The sequence below is a fragment of the Dermacentor variabilis genome, chromosome 3, assembly GCF_050947875.1.
Source record: "Dermacentor variabilis isolate Ectoservices chromosome 3, ASM5094787v1, whole genome shotgun sequence".
Taxonomy (NCBI): domain Eukaryota; kingdom Metazoa; phylum Arthropoda; class Arachnida; order Ixodida; family Ixodidae; genus Dermacentor; species Dermacentor variabilis.
In genome coordinates, this window is record NC_134570.1 from 29,294,110 (window position 1) to 29,309,065 (window position 14,956).

Sequence of the window (14,956 nt, forward strand, 5' to 3'; positions counted from 1 at the left end):
GGATGTAAAGAAAATATAGAACATCAATAAAAAATTCTTGAAAATTCAACTTCACTAATACAAATGTAGTAAGGAAATGGCGTTAACATTCAGAAAATGACTAGAAGTCACAATGCCACAATTATATTATAAAACATTAAAACAGATTGGTAGGAAATAATACCACATACTAATGTATTACCAAAAATGCATGGACTGCATGTCAGCACCCGCAAGATTCAAGATAGAAAGCGAGTACTTTCTAGCTATCTTAAAGAATATATTGCTACGTGCCTCAGGAGCAATTCGTCTTCGTCGAGGCGCCCGCGCGCATCGTCAAAAAGTAACACGCAGTATGCATGTAGCAATATACTCAAAGAAAATTCGCACCAGCAGAATCCCAAGATGGACAGTTAGCTTGTCACACCAGAAAAGTGTCAAACACATAACGCGACCAAATACTTAGAAATAAGCATTGCAAACGAGAAATATATTTAACAGTTGAAGAGGAGCGCTAGAAACCAAGCGATACAAACATGTCTGAAAATGAAGTGCCAAGACGTTGCCCTCAGGACATTTTTATAAAGCCGAACAAACGTACCACAAATAACAGTCATAGGAACCGCTCTCTATTTCAGTACGAAACTGTAAAGTTCTGCCTGATATATACGTACTTTGGTCAACCGAACAAAAGCCGAAAACTCTGACGAAGCACATTTCACGCTCCTCGCGCGCGGTAATTTACCCTGCATTTGCGTCGGCGGGAGGCCAGGGCGGCGCGCGCTGCGGATGGATGGATGGATGGTGGCTATACCCTTTGTAGCGGGCGGCGGCTGGCGCCACCTAGCCTTTTGCTCCCCCTCCTATTTTATTTTTTTTTCCTTTCTTTATATCCTCTTTTCCTTAAACTAGTTTTCACTCCCCTCCTCCCCCCAAAATAACTATCTAAAAAGTAGAGAAAACATTATTTCCCCGATTTATGGTATTATCTCTCCCTTGACTTCCTCCACCAATCCTCTACACTCTTAGGCAAAGTTACACCCTTTGGCTTGCCCCTTCTGCCACACAACGATAATCGTTATCTGCCTTGATGCGATTCCTTTCTTTAACGCTGCGAGCCCGGTACTTTCCAGTAACGAACGGCATGCGCGTTATCAGAAGGGGCACTCCAAAGGGTGTAAACTGTTCTATGCTGATAACGCGCGCGCCATTCGTTACTGGAAAGTTCTGGGCTCGCAGCGATAAAGAAAGGAAACGCATCAATGCAGATGACGATTATTTTTGTGTGGCAGAAGGGGCAAGCCAAAGGGTGTAAACTGTTCTTAGAGTGTTCGTTACTGCCACTCTTTTCTCGTCTATTTGCCCTTGTTCCCCGGGAAAACCCAATGCCCCTTCCATATCTGCCCCTGTTCCCTCTGCCAGAGTCGGGCGAAGGTCTGTGCATCTCAGCACTGTATGCTCAGTGGTCTCCATTTCGGCTCCGCAAGCTGTGCACCAAAGGTCCACGTCTTCAAATTTAGCCCTGTATGTTTTCGTTCTCAAAACCCCCGTCCTAGCTTCGAATAATAGTGAGCTGCCCCGCGAGTTATCAAATAAGAGCTCTCTCTTAATCTCCTGTTTTTGTGACCTATACATAGATAGTGCTGGCTTTCCGAGCATTCTTTCTTCGCACATTTTTCTTTCCGTCTCCTTCACCTCCTTTCCCACACTAGAACCATGTTGGACCCCCTCCCTCGGCTGTAGGTATCTATTCCTCAGCTTCCTCGTTCTGAGTGCCCACTTTGTGTTCAAACTTTTCATGCATAGATATTTGTACACTTTTCCTGCCCACCTTTTTTCCTCCAGTGCTGGGAGTCTCTGTTCATATTTTAGCTTACTTATTGCCTCTCTACCTTCTAATGACGTCCATCCCGTGTCCCCCTGCACTCCCTCATTAGGGGTGTTCCCGTGTGCTCCTAAGGCCAACCTGCCTACACTTCTCTGTCTCGTTTCCATGCATGCCTGAACTTCCGATTTCATGCACAGTACTGAATTTCCGAATGTGAGGCCAGGTACCATAACCCCTTTCCATACGCCCCTAACCACCTCGTACCTATTATAGTTCCATAGTGCCTTGTATTTCAGTACAGCTGAGCTCCTTTTCACTTTTTCAATCATAATTTTTTTCCTGTTCTTCCAAGTACTTTTTGCCCTCATTTAGCCATATGACCAAATACTTGTATTTTTCAACATGATCAATCTTAGTGCTTTGTATTTCCAATGGTTCCCCCCTTTCTTCATTGTATACTATTATCCCACACTTCTCTCTACTGAACTGCAGTCCCAAGTTTTCTCCCTCCTCTCCACATATGCTCATCAGTCCCTGTAGCCCTACTCGGGTGTCAGCAAGTAGTACAATATCATCTGCATACATCAGTCCTGCTAGTACTTGATCCACCTTCCGCCCTTCCAGCATATAGCTTATGTCGGTTCCTATTGTGCTCTGTTCTAGTCTCTTTTCCGTTTGGCTCATGTAAATCATAAAAAGCAGAGGCGACAATGGACAGCCCTGCCTGAGACCTCTTCTTATTTTAGCTGGCTTAGTAGTTTCCCCTTCCCATGTTATCTCTACCTCATTATCTGTATAAACTTGTTGTAGGAACTCAATCATCTTTCTATCTAGACCATATTCCCTCAACTGACTCCATAACTTTTCTCGGTTTACATTATCATAGGCTCCTCTAATGTCTAAAAAAGCTATCCATAGCGGTTTCTGCCTGGCTGTCGCTATCTCTATGCACTGTTATAACAAATAAATTATCATGAAGTCAAAGATATTGCGAGTTCAAGCATCTTTTTTCTTTATAATCTTTCGTAATACATCAGCAAGTTAAAAATTATATTTTTGCCAGTGTACTAATAAATATAACTGAAAAATAAAGCGGTTATATGTGAGAAACAAAATGACGTAATCAAAATCGAAAGTTCGGGCTTTCGACGCACGGTGTGCAAGCAGTGCGTGCGGAGGTCTTGCGAAGTTGATGAAAGTATGCACTGAAAGATAAGTAAGATAATATCATAAGCAATCTAGAAGATATAGTAAAAACAGCGGAAGAATTCTATACTGACCTGCACAGTACCCAAAGCAGCCAGGATGCCTCCATTCGAAGTAGTAATGAACAGGTTATACAGAGGCTCACGGTGTAAGAATAAATATAATATTCTTACACCGTGCAGAGGCTCCTTCTATAACTAGCGATGAAGTTAGAAGGGCCTTGCAAGACATGAAACGGGGAAAAGCGGCAGGAGAAGATGGACTTCCAGTAGATTTAATCAAAGTTGGAGGAGACATAATGTCCGAAAAAACTAGCCTGTTTACTTCAATTAAGGGTCCCAGAGAACTGGAAGAATGTGAATTAACATTGTACTAATCCACAGAAAGGGAGGCGTTAAAGAATTGAAATATTATAGACCCATTAGCTTACTTCCAGTATTATATGAAATATTGACCAAGATAATCTCCAATAGAATAAGGGCAACAGTGAACTTTAGTCAACCAAGGGAACAGGCAGGTTTCGGGAAGGGATACTCTACAATGGATCACATCCGTGTCATCAATCAGCTAATTGAGAAATCCGCAAAGTACAATCAGCCTCTCTATATGGCTTTCACAGATTACGAAAATGCACTTGATTCAGTAGAGATACCAGCGCGCTCATAGAAGCATTAAATAATCAAGGAGTACAGGACGTGAAAGAGCGTAGGTTAGGGCGTGTTGGTATTCCATAACTGAGGTTTTTTAGCTCACGAAAAGGGACGAATGACAGTGACCAGACAGGGACGGACAGTGTCCGCGTCTTGCCACTGTCTTTCGTCCCTTTTCGTGCGCTAAAAACCTCAGTACAGGACGCTTACGCAAATATTTTGGAAATTATATACAGAGATTCCACAGCTACCGTAATTCTCCACGAGAAAAGTAGGAAGATATACCTATAAAGAAAGGGGTCAGACAAGGAGACAATCTCTCCAATGCTCCAATCTCTCCACTGTGTGAATATTGGAAGAAATATTCAAGCTGTTAAACTGGGAAGGCTTAGGAGTAAGGATTGACGGCGAATATCTCAGCAGCCTTCGATTTGCCGATGACATTGTCCTGTTCAGCAACACTGGGGACGAGTTACCACAAATGACCGACCTTGGAAGAAAGAGTATAAGAGTAGAGTTGAAGATTAATATGCAGAAGACAAAGAGAATGATGAATAGCCGGGCAACAGAACAAGAGTTCAGAATCGTCAGTCAGCTTCTACAGTCTGTAAAGGAGTACGTTTACCTAGGTCAGTTACTCACAGGGGACCCTGATCATGCATGATAACGAAATATACAAAAGAATAAAAATGGGCTGGAGCGCATTCGACAGAGACTGTCAGATCCTGGCTAGAAAGTTACCATTATCATTAAAAATAAAAGTGTACAATCAATGCATAATTCTACCGGTGCTGACACATGGGGCAGTAACTTGGAGACTGACAAAGAAGCTCGAAAACAAGTTAAGGAGCGCGCAAAGAGCGATGGAACGAAGAACGTTAGGCATAACGTTAAGAGACAGAAAAAGAGCTGTGTGGATCAGAAAGCACATAGGTATAGCCGATATTCTGATTGACATTAAAAGAAAGAAATGGAGCTGGGCAGCTCATTTAATGCAGTTGGCGCAGGACAGGGGTAATTGGAGATCGCAGGGAGAGGCCTTCGTCCTGCAGTGGACATAAAATAGGCTGCTGCTGCTGCTGATGATGATGAACCACGTTGCAACAAATAAATGCGGTCATAACTGAAATTCTGGGCTTTAATACTGCAAACCGGACATTTTCAAAATGAACAAATAGGTATTGCGCCATTCAGGAACACATTCTCCTTCTCGTAGGATCTCGAACGTGCATGATTCTGATGTGGAAATACAAAGTAAACGCCCCGCCACAGTGCAAACAGCCAACAGCGCACCTCTTCCTCTCCCAGCATCCCATTGTTAGGCATTAGGGACAATTTGCTTGTATTTCTGCGGCATGGTGCGTTCATCTAGTCACAACGCACGATGTAAGAGCAATGTGCGGAAGCCGTGGGTGTGCAAGGAATGCCCAAATCACAAAGCGATTCGACATCCCTTGGATGACCCTTCACTGCCTTGTACTAGTGGAACATTTTGTACATGTGAGCTAGACGTCGTTAAATCTTGGATATTTGGTCTTTTGTGGAACATTCAGTGGATATTTGTGGTTTGCTGGGTGAAAATCTGCGTTCAAGGCAACGCAGCAACTATACATATACTGTATAACAGACCATCAGAATTTCAGAAACGTCCCATGCAACTCAACCAAATATATGTAATTTTGTAATTTGGCTATTGTGTAATTATTTAATTTTGTTCCCATTAATAGTACGTAGTAATAATTTATGTCTCTTGGACCAACTTTCCTAATATATTCTGACTCTTAGGGTCTGACAAATATACATATTAATTAATTAACTGATTAATTAATTAATTTCAGCATGCTGATACAGTCATTGGTAACCTGCTGATTTTCTACCACTCCCGATTAATCTGTGTGCACATGAAAAAAACAACCTAAGTACAGCATATCAGACAACACCAAACAAAGCAAACATTTTTTTTTTTCAGGTAGCAATTGTGCTTGTCTCTTTTTCCTTGTTCTTTATTTGTACTCCCAACTCTGTTTATCTTGTGGCGCTTTAAGCAGCAGTAGATTGATGATGCGCCTTCCAGCTGCCTTGTGGATTTCTGCTGAACATTTTGGTGCTTTCAGCATGCAGGAGTACAGCGTAGCATTCAGTTCCAGACCCAAGATTCCACGCACACCCGAGCCCAGCGGTGGTGGCAGCTCAAGTAGAGTGGACTCCACACCGACCAGCTCGCAGTCCTTGCGGAGAAGCCCTGCCAGTACCCCATCCAGAGGCAACACTTCCTCAGTCCGTCCAGCGTACAGCACAGATCAAGGTCAGAGTGCATACATGATCAGTAGTGTAAGGCTACCTTGAAGGTAGCGTTTGTAGTGAGGACCTATGTGAAATATTTTAATGTGCTGTTTATCAATTTTCTTTTGAGAGGGAAATTGGGGCTAAGGCCCACTGAGCTGTCATTCTGAATCTGTAAATATCTATTTCTTCACGTACCTATGATATACCACATAGAAAATTAGTGGTCGCTTGAATTATTCATTGCATGCAAAGCCGGCATTTATGTAACAAGTTTGTTCCAACTACTTGGATATGTGAACATGCATCAAACCCATGATAGCTGCTGCGACATAGTTGAATATTGATATAATGAACACTGATATTATGAATTATTGGATATCACGAAGTGAATCTTGAATGTTTCTTGCCAATAACACCGTGTAGCGAGTAAATGCTTATAACGAATATCATATAACGAGGCTCAATTTTTCAATTGCTGAAAAAAATGCTGACTCGCTTTCGTTTTTGTCATTTCAGAATGAACAGCATTCCTAGAAAGAAATCCTGCTAACTGCGTTCCAGTTCCCCCCAAGAGGCAGAGAGAGCGAGAAAAAAGAACTCTATTTTCATCTTTATGTTAAACTGTTGTATCTGCTCTTCAATAAAGCCCGTGTACAGTTTATTTGTCAATGCCTGTCATTTAGTCGACCGCAAAGCTACTCGGTAAGCTTTTCCGGAGGCCTCAATTACATAAATTATTGTATGCAGTGTCCCAAGTATACGTGCATTTCTTTGTGCTTATGGTATTTTTACACGCAACTTGCAAGGACGGCCTGAGAGCTGATGTGTCATTCAGGGTTTAATTTTTTCATGTGACACGTTAAGCTAAACTCTTATTCTATTCAAGTACAACGGCATGTGCAACGGCAATTCCAGGAGGGCAATTATTAAATGCTAAATGCGTGAGCGAGTCGATTATGAGGCGGGTTTCATATTCTTTAGGGCTGTGCTGGATGTTGAATTGCTAGATAGGAGAACTTGCAAGAACTTTGGTTCGACGGACGAGGTAAATGTCGGCTCGCTCCTTGACTTGTAGCTAAAAACGAAACTAAACGACTTTATGACGATGCTGGCATGATCGACCGTTTCAAACGAAACAAAAGCAATAATTCAAACGTCGAGGGAAGCTAATCTTAATAAAAAAAAAGCTGTCCGCAGATAATTTTCTCAAATTTAATACTTTTGGAGGGGTTTGACAAGACGAACGGCTCGATCGGTAAGATTGTGGCCAACTTCGGCACGCGGTGAGCGGCGCCTGGCCACCATGAATCGTCTTTGCGTTTTTGCATTTCCTCGCGAGGCGGCGCGGTCGCTCCAATCCCGCCCTCTGTTGCCCAACGTGGCGGTGCGCAGTGCGCAGGCGCATAACCCAATTCTGCCACGGTGATGTTCGAGCAACAGTCTTTGTGTTCCAAGAAGGTTAAAGGAACTTCGGTGTTCTTATTACCGCGGGCCGTCGGTGCGTACAGTCGCGGTGCCTTGCCAAGACCATTCGACGCCGCTGGACGGATTATACGTGCTTGTAACCATTAAAAAGAGAGATCACAATGGATTATTTGTTCCAGCCTCCTCGGTGTGCCTACCCTCTTGGATTATGGTTGGCCGGTGGGATTGCTGGCGATCCTCGGCGGCCATCTTTGCATCTCGAAATGCAAACGGATGCCGAAATTGGATTTACTCATTTCGGGAGATATATTGCGTTCCTTATTTTTCGCTCGGTCAGCGGCTTCGCATCGGCGCCCAAAAGTGGATTATCGTAGCGAGAGTGGCGAACCCACGATCGGAATTATCGACGAGGCCGCATCGTGGGGGTGGCTTGCGTTTAGTTTGGATTACTCGCCGGCGCTTCCTCACCTCCCTGGGATTTATCGAGTTATGCCACGGTTAGCTGTGGCCTCGACCATCACCAGGGAGTATTTTCCACTTTTCTGTTGTGTTGCATTCTTCTGCCTAAGCGACTCAATGCATGAGGGTGTGGCGTGCCTTTCTTTTCTGTGGCGGCTATATTTCATTCTGTTATATTTACCACATCCGTCTGTTTGGTGCCCTGGGTTTGCGTTGTGCAGAATATGACCAGTTTTGTTCAGTTTCACTCGAGAGGGACGCGAACGACGGCAGCTGGTCGAGGCTGAGGCCTGTGACGTGGCACGACTATTGCGGGTTCCCACGGGAGTTTCATTAATCCATGACCGTTTATAGCCGCGTTTTCGCGACGAGTGTGTTCCGAAAAAGAATTTCTCAGCGTTTTCGCTTTCACAAGGAATGCCTGGCAAAACAAGCAACGGCCAGCGCTCCGTGCGTATTCCAAACGGGAGAAGCAAAAAAAAAAGACACAAAATAAAAAACTAGCGCGGTCTGGGTGGGGGGGAGGCAGGCGGCCATTTTGACCTCCCTCCCTGCTTCTCCCTCCTCATCCGCGAGGGGCGGACCTCGTCGCGCTCTCGCCGCTTCTCGCGCGAGCCACGAGAACGGTGACGTCACTCTTCGCGGCGGAGAATGCCTGCGTGTAGTGTGGGCCGCGAAGAAAACACACGGTGTATGATATATGTTTGATGGGGCCGTGTGTACGAGTCCAGCGCAATGATGTCCTGATGTGGCCAGCAATGCAAGATGGTTAGAGAGACTAGACACCTTTGGGTCGGAAATTTACCGGATAATATTCGAGAAGAAAGGATACGGGAGCACTTCAAACGGTACGTACTCGATGGGTTCGAATTTTGGCGGCCGCGCCAGCGAGCCGCGGCGGCGCCTCTCCGAGGGTCGCTCGCTCGCATGGTAGCCGGCCGTGGTCTGCCGTGGCCGCTCGGCCGCTGTGCTTGTGCGCGTTTTTGTGAGCGATCGCGGCTCGTGCAGCGAATGCGCCGATGACTCGTGCGCGATGATCGGTCTCGAGCTGATCGCCGTGACGTGAGCCATTCTTTCCCGGTGTGTGCCGCCGCTCGAGCCACGAGGTGCACCTCCCCCGTGTGCGTACACGCGCGTCGCGATTGTGTGCCTTGCTTTGGCTCGTGCGATCGCGCTTGTAGAGTGACTTTACTTCCTTTATAGCTTCCCAGGGAGTTTCGTTGATATCACGCAGGATTACGATACCGGGTCCGCATTTGTATGTGAGCCGGTTGTTTTTGTTATGGTGTGTTTATGTTTGTATTGTTACCGCCACCTGCCAAAAGCGCGTGGTCTCGCTTGTGCATGCTTTGATCATAGCATTGCTGCTCTGGTGGGCTAAGTCGTCGTTTTTCATCTTTCCTGAACCCTTCGTGAACTTTTCTCCAACAATGGCACATCGCGTGCTCACGCGTAGCCTCGTTTTAAAGATTTCGTTGATGAAGCCGTGTTATTTCATTCGTTTGTTCATCTTCGAGTTGTGCGATTGGATTGATAGGTCGTAGTGTGTTTCGCCTATCTGATCGCCATCTGTGCCGCAGCTCTTTGAGTTTATTGTTAAGCCGGATCACACGAATCTCCTGGTTTTGACTGCGCTCCCACTTTACGTTCCGCTTAAACGAAGCACTCTTCGTGTTCAGGGAGAAATTTGAGCAAGTTTTCAGCTCTCTTGGCCGAACGCGATCGCAGCGTTCGCGAAGAACGCGAGACCAAAAAAGCCGCGAAGAAGCCGCTCACGTCCGTACCTCGGCGGGCCGCGCACGGTGCGGCGAAGGCTAGGGTAGGGGGGGAGGGGGGGGTGCACCGCGTCGGAAACGCGCGGGCTATGCGGCGCAGTTTGGTATACGGTCCCCCGACGGGCTCCTTTCTGTTCCTTGTCTTTTGTGCTTTTCTGCAACGCACTCCCCTCGAGTTTTTCTTCTTTCTCGCCCTCTCATAACCCCCCCCCCCCTCCGGCCGGAGGCGGCTTGCTGCTACATGGCTTGCTCGCTCGCTCAGCTCGCTTCGGGGAGAAACTTTTGCGTTGTGCTACTCGCTGTTGGTGCTCGGTCTTCCCGCGCTTTTGGCCCGCCCGCCTTCCTGGAATCCGGGCAGGATTCGAGCGCTTTTTCTTCACTGCTTGTTTCATTCTCTTTGTTCTCATCGGGTGGGTGGAAGCAAGCGCGGCTTGCAGAAACGTAGAAATACCTCGGGCGTATAAGCGCAATAAAAGTAGTGCCCTTGCGTTATCTCACCATTGTGTCCCCTGCAGCTTTCTTGCACTGGCCGGCAAAATTGTGGAGCTCGTTCCTAAGATTGCGCACCGGCATGAGTTGCAAGAACGATCAACGCAGCTCGCACGGCACGCGAACTCGGAGCAGCTGGCTACGGCGCAGTTCCTGTGCTGTCGGCCAGTCCCGAACGCGCGTCGTAGACAAGAGTAGAAACACAAATATTTTGAGCTAACCAGCGAGCATGCATCATGAAATAACTTGCAAGTCGAATTGCATTTTAAACAATAGCGGCGCCTTCTTTGACGAGCGATTGTTGTAAATACGCACTCGAGTGAGGCTGGGACCCTGTTCGTGTGGCTGTGACGTGCCCGTGCGTGATAGCGAATGCTGAGCCACATATGCCGCACATCGCATTTTGTTGTGTCTGCGAATGCGCGCAGGGTGCGGGTTGTCCGTTTTTGCCGAGATGCTTGTGCACTTAGCGTTCGCGTCGAGTGAGTCGCTGGTGTTGGGCCAAACAGCGCTGTCCGTACGCTTATAGTGTGTGGTTTGTGCAAGCGTTAGGGAGCCCGCGTTACGGAGCGCTTCCATGCTCGTGCGCGTCACAGACGGGAAGAGCGTTCGCCTCGATAGCCGTGCGTGCGTATTTGGGCCAACAGACATGCACGAGTCGGGTAGTTTAGGCCACGACACGGATAACGCGGTCAGGCGCGTAGAAGGGGCCGAATGCGGTTGGTTGTTCGACGTTGGCCGAGCTTTCTGAGCATGTTTTGTTCCAAAAATGTACTACGCTACAATGGTGGCTATTCTTGTAACAGTTAAAGCGCGCCTTGCTTACCAATAACGGGAATGGAGATGCGGCGAGCAGTGCCAGTAACCTCGCGCTTTCGTTCTTTATGCTTTGAAGAGGAAAAAAAAAAGTACCCTATGCTTTTGTTCGCCATATTTGCTCGTGCCATTTAACCACGCTGCAACGCCTGCCTGATTTATAGGCATGAGTATATTAGTGTTGTCTTGCAGTAGTGAAGCGATAATTGATTGCAGAGTATGTAACATAAGTATAATCGCATATGAAAAGAAACATTCCTCAATAGGCGAACGACCAGAAAGATGAATGACTCGCTACATCGGCATCACATAATCCCGGTCTTTTTATTTGCCTCGCGATGGTGTCGGCGCAGATGTTTCTTCGCCATAAACAACGCGTAAATCTTCGAGCCGTATCGCGCGAGCCAAGTTGGAGAGGAAGGTTCGCAGCTGTATTAAGGCTGTAACCGCCTTCGTGTTCCACATGAAGATGCGCTGTTAGGTTGGCTACGCGCTGGCGTTTTATTGCTTTAACATACAGGGTACCGCGTTGCATTTCTTATTACTGTCCACGTTTGCTGTTCCTCAAGAATTTTCGGCGATATTTGGGCAGTGTTGCTAGCAGTCACGGCAATCGAGTCCGAGCTCTATCCAGCATCGCCTAGCGCCCGTGTTGATTATCAAGGCTTGCTTTAAGGTAGCTCCCCCGTGAGATGTATCGTGAGCTTGAAGAAAGCTGCGCTGGGCTTCCAGAGAGATTTCAGTCTGAGTGGCTTTTCAGAAGTTCAAGCATTCTGTCGCGTTTGTCTTTCGATGTGGAGACCTGAGCAGACGGTATCTGTAACTGCGTCGTATGCTTGCCTGCTTGAAAAGTCAAAACTGGGGTGTTGTATCAGCCCGAGGCAGGCGCCGACGCTGCGTCGATCTCCTGCTGCGGTAGCTGTTGCTGCTGCTGTTTTGAGGCCGTCGGTGCCGCCTGTTTATCATGTTTGGTATTTTATCTTCCGGACCGGATCCCCGCGTAGCTTGCAACCGGAGCGTGCGCGTTGGTAAGCAGCCGTGGCGGGCGGGCGGCTGTGTTACGTCGTCGTGCTCGCTAGTGGCGGCGGAAAAGAAGGTCGATCTCTATCGTGCGTCTGCTGCGTGGCCCGTTCGTTAACCGGGTTCGTGCGGCGTAATTGCATTGTGCGCGGAGCGATCCGTGCGGGACCCTTACTACTACTATACGTGCAGCAGCGTCGGCTCACGAGCACTACGGCTAGCGAGGCGCAGACCGGGAAGGCGTTCGCTCGCCCGGCTGGGCTGGATAGCGCCTCCGCGTCGTCGCATCCAGCGTAGTCTCGTCGTTCGCTCTGCTTTTCGGTTGTCGTAGAGAAACGGAGGGGGATCGAATCCGTTCGTGATTTATGTCGTCGTTTTTCGGTGCTGCTCTTGTCGAGCCACCTGCTGATTGTCTTATCCTTTTTCATATTTATTTGTTCGTTTTAATTGAAGATCGTTTCACCGCCGGTGCGTCAATTGTGAAAGCCGCCCGCTGGAGGTGCTCGCGTCTTTTCTTTTTTTTTTCTTCCTGTTCGTTGTAGGGCCGGTATGACATTGCGCAGCTGCGCACGTACGCTCTCCGCAGCTGACGCTGTCTTGTCTAAACTTGAGATTGCGGAAACGGGTCGGACATGCATACGAGCTCTAGCCGTTCCTTCTATTGCTTGGCCGCATCGATATAACATGAGTGCCATTCCACAGTAGCACGCAGTAAAGCCGAGTGCTTCGCTGTTAAATATAAATCGGTCTCTGTTGGTTCTACTGTTGGCGACTTAGCAAGCACGGTGCAGAAACTTCTCTCGAAGTCGAGAAAGTGAAGGAAAAAAAAAAAAACACGAGTGCCCTTTATCGTTGTTGCTTTTGCGGGCTGTCGATCTATATTATTGCGGATTTCGTGTTGAGGTGTAACTACGCCAGCTGCGCTGCGATGTCTGGCGTCCAGCTGGCCGTCGTCGTAGTTAGGCCCATTTCTCTTGACTCGCATGACACCCACCTTTGGCTTGATTGACGCTGAACCAGTAAACGATGACTCCGTAAAATTTTGATGTCCCGACGCGTCTCGCATGTCAAATGATTCGCGAGCTGAACTCCTTCGAAAAGTGTAGACCCGCGCGCATTTTATTTCTCCTAACTTTTGCCGACGATGAGGAACGCTTGGTGTACATTTGCATTTAAAAATTTATTCTAGAGGAACGTAGCGACGCTGTTTCTTTTCCCCTTTTCTTTTTCTTTTTGCGCCCGCTTGTAATTGTTCGCTTTTCTTTTTGTTTCCCGTTTTGTTGTTTATTGCCAGCGATTTGGAGCAAATGCATCGAGGTCGTGCCTGTTACGTTACGGTTCATCTGTGCGAGCTAAACTCAGTTCTTCCATTTCATGTTGTCAAGAAACCGATTTTTTTTTTCTTTTTTGTCATGACGAATGTGGTCGTGTGGATGCGGAAAACGCGACAATGTCTGTCAATGACACGAATGAGTACGCATTGACGATTGACGTCGACAAGAAGGGCGCTGACCTTTGCTTTGTGTGCGTTTTTCTTTAGATTTCTTTTCTTTTCTTCTTTTTTTTTCTTTCTTTAACGGAAGGGCTTCTATAGCTGTCAACCTTTGTGAGCATTGGGGTCCGGTTGATTATCGTAGAAAAACAATGTCTACTGTCGCAAAGTTGAATTCTCCCGACCTTTCGCGGTTAATATCGCAAGACTTGCGACTTCTCTCTCGTCTCCGCGGTTGGTGTTCAGTTTGTGTCCGCAGCATGTTTCGAATGTCACACTTCCCGTGTTGTACTGTGTTGCTATGGCGCGCTTCGCTAAGATGAAGGCGTTTTAACAGCCAGCAAACAGACCCCTAGCACTTCCGAAGGGTTTGATAACTGGCTTGAATATTTTCGCTGTCTTTGACGCATCAGTATCAGATGCTCATATTGTTATACATCGGCGAAAGAATCTTTAGCTGCCCAGGGGGAGGGAATCGGATGCAGGCTTAATAATTATTTGTGCGGTTTAACGTGTCTTGGCTGCACGCGGGCTGGGACGGATGGTGGGCTTCGGATTAACTTCTACCACGAGAGGGTTCCTCGTATATATGTGGAACCAGTATGTAGAAACTTGCGTTGCGTCGTCATCGGCCGTGGCTCTGCAGACGCCGCTGGGTTCCTCGAACAGCAGCTCATGGTTAGCATATCTGTCGGCGCTGCGACCAACGTTGGTCTATTCGGACGGCAGAAGGCATTCCTGCTGTGGGCTTTTAGACATAGCGTGCGCTCGTAGGTGGGCATTTCGTTAGCGCACTGGGTGACGCATGTAGAGAGAAACGCGAGCCCCCCTCTTTTCGGTTAATCCAGAACTTTTATGTCGCCATCGGTCGGGTTCGAATCACGACTTCCAGATCACATGATCGTCAGCGATCGACCAAACAACCGAAGCCTCTCAGTGTGTAGCCAACGTTCCGACGAATGGAGTTGTGTTCATCCGTATGCGTATTAGCGCGAAACACTGCACGTTTCCACGAACCTGGTAAAGTCGGGTCGGGTCGCCCTGTCGGACCGAAATCTGGTCGGCGGCCGCATGTAAACGCTAGCGGGTCGGGCTGGCCGTGCGACGAGGCGAGTTGTGTCAATCCCATTACGAGGGGTTGGTAGCCTTGCTAAACCCTCTTGGCCAAATGCATGTAAACTCGCTAGGGTCGGTCGGGGTCATTTCGATTTCTGATTCGACCCGCTCACGTCGAGTTCGTGTAAACGTAGTCTGTAGTATCTCACCCATCGTCCTTAATTGTGATGTGGGACTGGTGATGCTCGTATCGAGCAATAGGACATCATTGTCCTGGTGTACGAATTCCTTTTGTCAGTTTACACCAGGACATCATTTCCTGGTGTACACTGACAAGTGTGTTCGCATTGCTGCATTCTCGTTCTGTCGACTTCTGTGTCTGCGCTGTTTGTCGGCTGTACATCATCACTGTTTCCCGTCTATGGAAGCGATGGGCGGAAATGGAAATATCAGTTTGCCTATCGGTACCTCATTA

The 14,956-nt window shown here is 47.5% G+C and overlaps 3 protein-coding genes across 14 annotated transcripts in view; 2 read left to right on the top strand and 1 right to left on the bottom strand.

Annotated features, from left to right (window-relative positions):
• LOC142575345 (uncharacterized) overlaps positions 1-829 on the bottom strand; it is a 29,338-nt gene extending 28,509 nt beyond the window's left edge. For 6 of the 11 annotated variants that reach the window (XR_012826631.1, XR_012826630.1, XM_075684621.1 and 3 more), the window contains exon 1: positions 654-779. Coding sequence is in view for 2 of the 11 variants with exons in the window: in XM_075684617.1 (XP_075540732.1) it covers positions 654-731 (78 nt within the window). In the remaining 9 variants the exon portion in view is untranslated. Of the gene's footprint in view, positions 1-653 lie in introns of all 11 variants that reach the window. The other 5 variants (XM_075684619.1, XM_075684618.1, XM_075684617.1 and 2 more) reach the window with 4 other exon arrangements.
• Positions 1-6,622, top strand: part of LOC142575342 (lisH domain-containing protein ARMC9-like) — a 60,086-nt gene extending 53,464 nt beyond the window's left edge. Inside the window, exons 25-26 of the mRNA XM_075684612.1 lie at positions 5,778-5,968; positions 6,466-6,622. Coding sequence (XP_075540727.1) covers positions 5,778-5,968; positions 6,466-6,470 — 196 coding nt within the window. The 3' untranslated portion in view covers positions 6,471-6,622. The remainder of the gene's footprint in view (positions 1-5,777; positions 5,969-6,465) is intronic.
• A 1,826-nt stretch (positions 6,623-8,448) lies between these two features.
• spen (spen family transcriptional repressor split ends) overlaps positions 8,449-14,956 on the top strand; it is a 194,079-nt gene continuing 187,571 nt past the window's right edge. For both annotated transcript variants that reach the window (XM_075684609.1, XM_075684610.1), the window contains exon 1: positions 8,449-8,681. In XM_075684609.1, the coding sequence (XP_075540724.1) occupies positions 8,599-8,681 (83 nt within the window). In that variant the 5' untranslated portion in view covers positions 8,449-8,598. The remainder of the gene's footprint in view (positions 8,682-14,956) is intronic.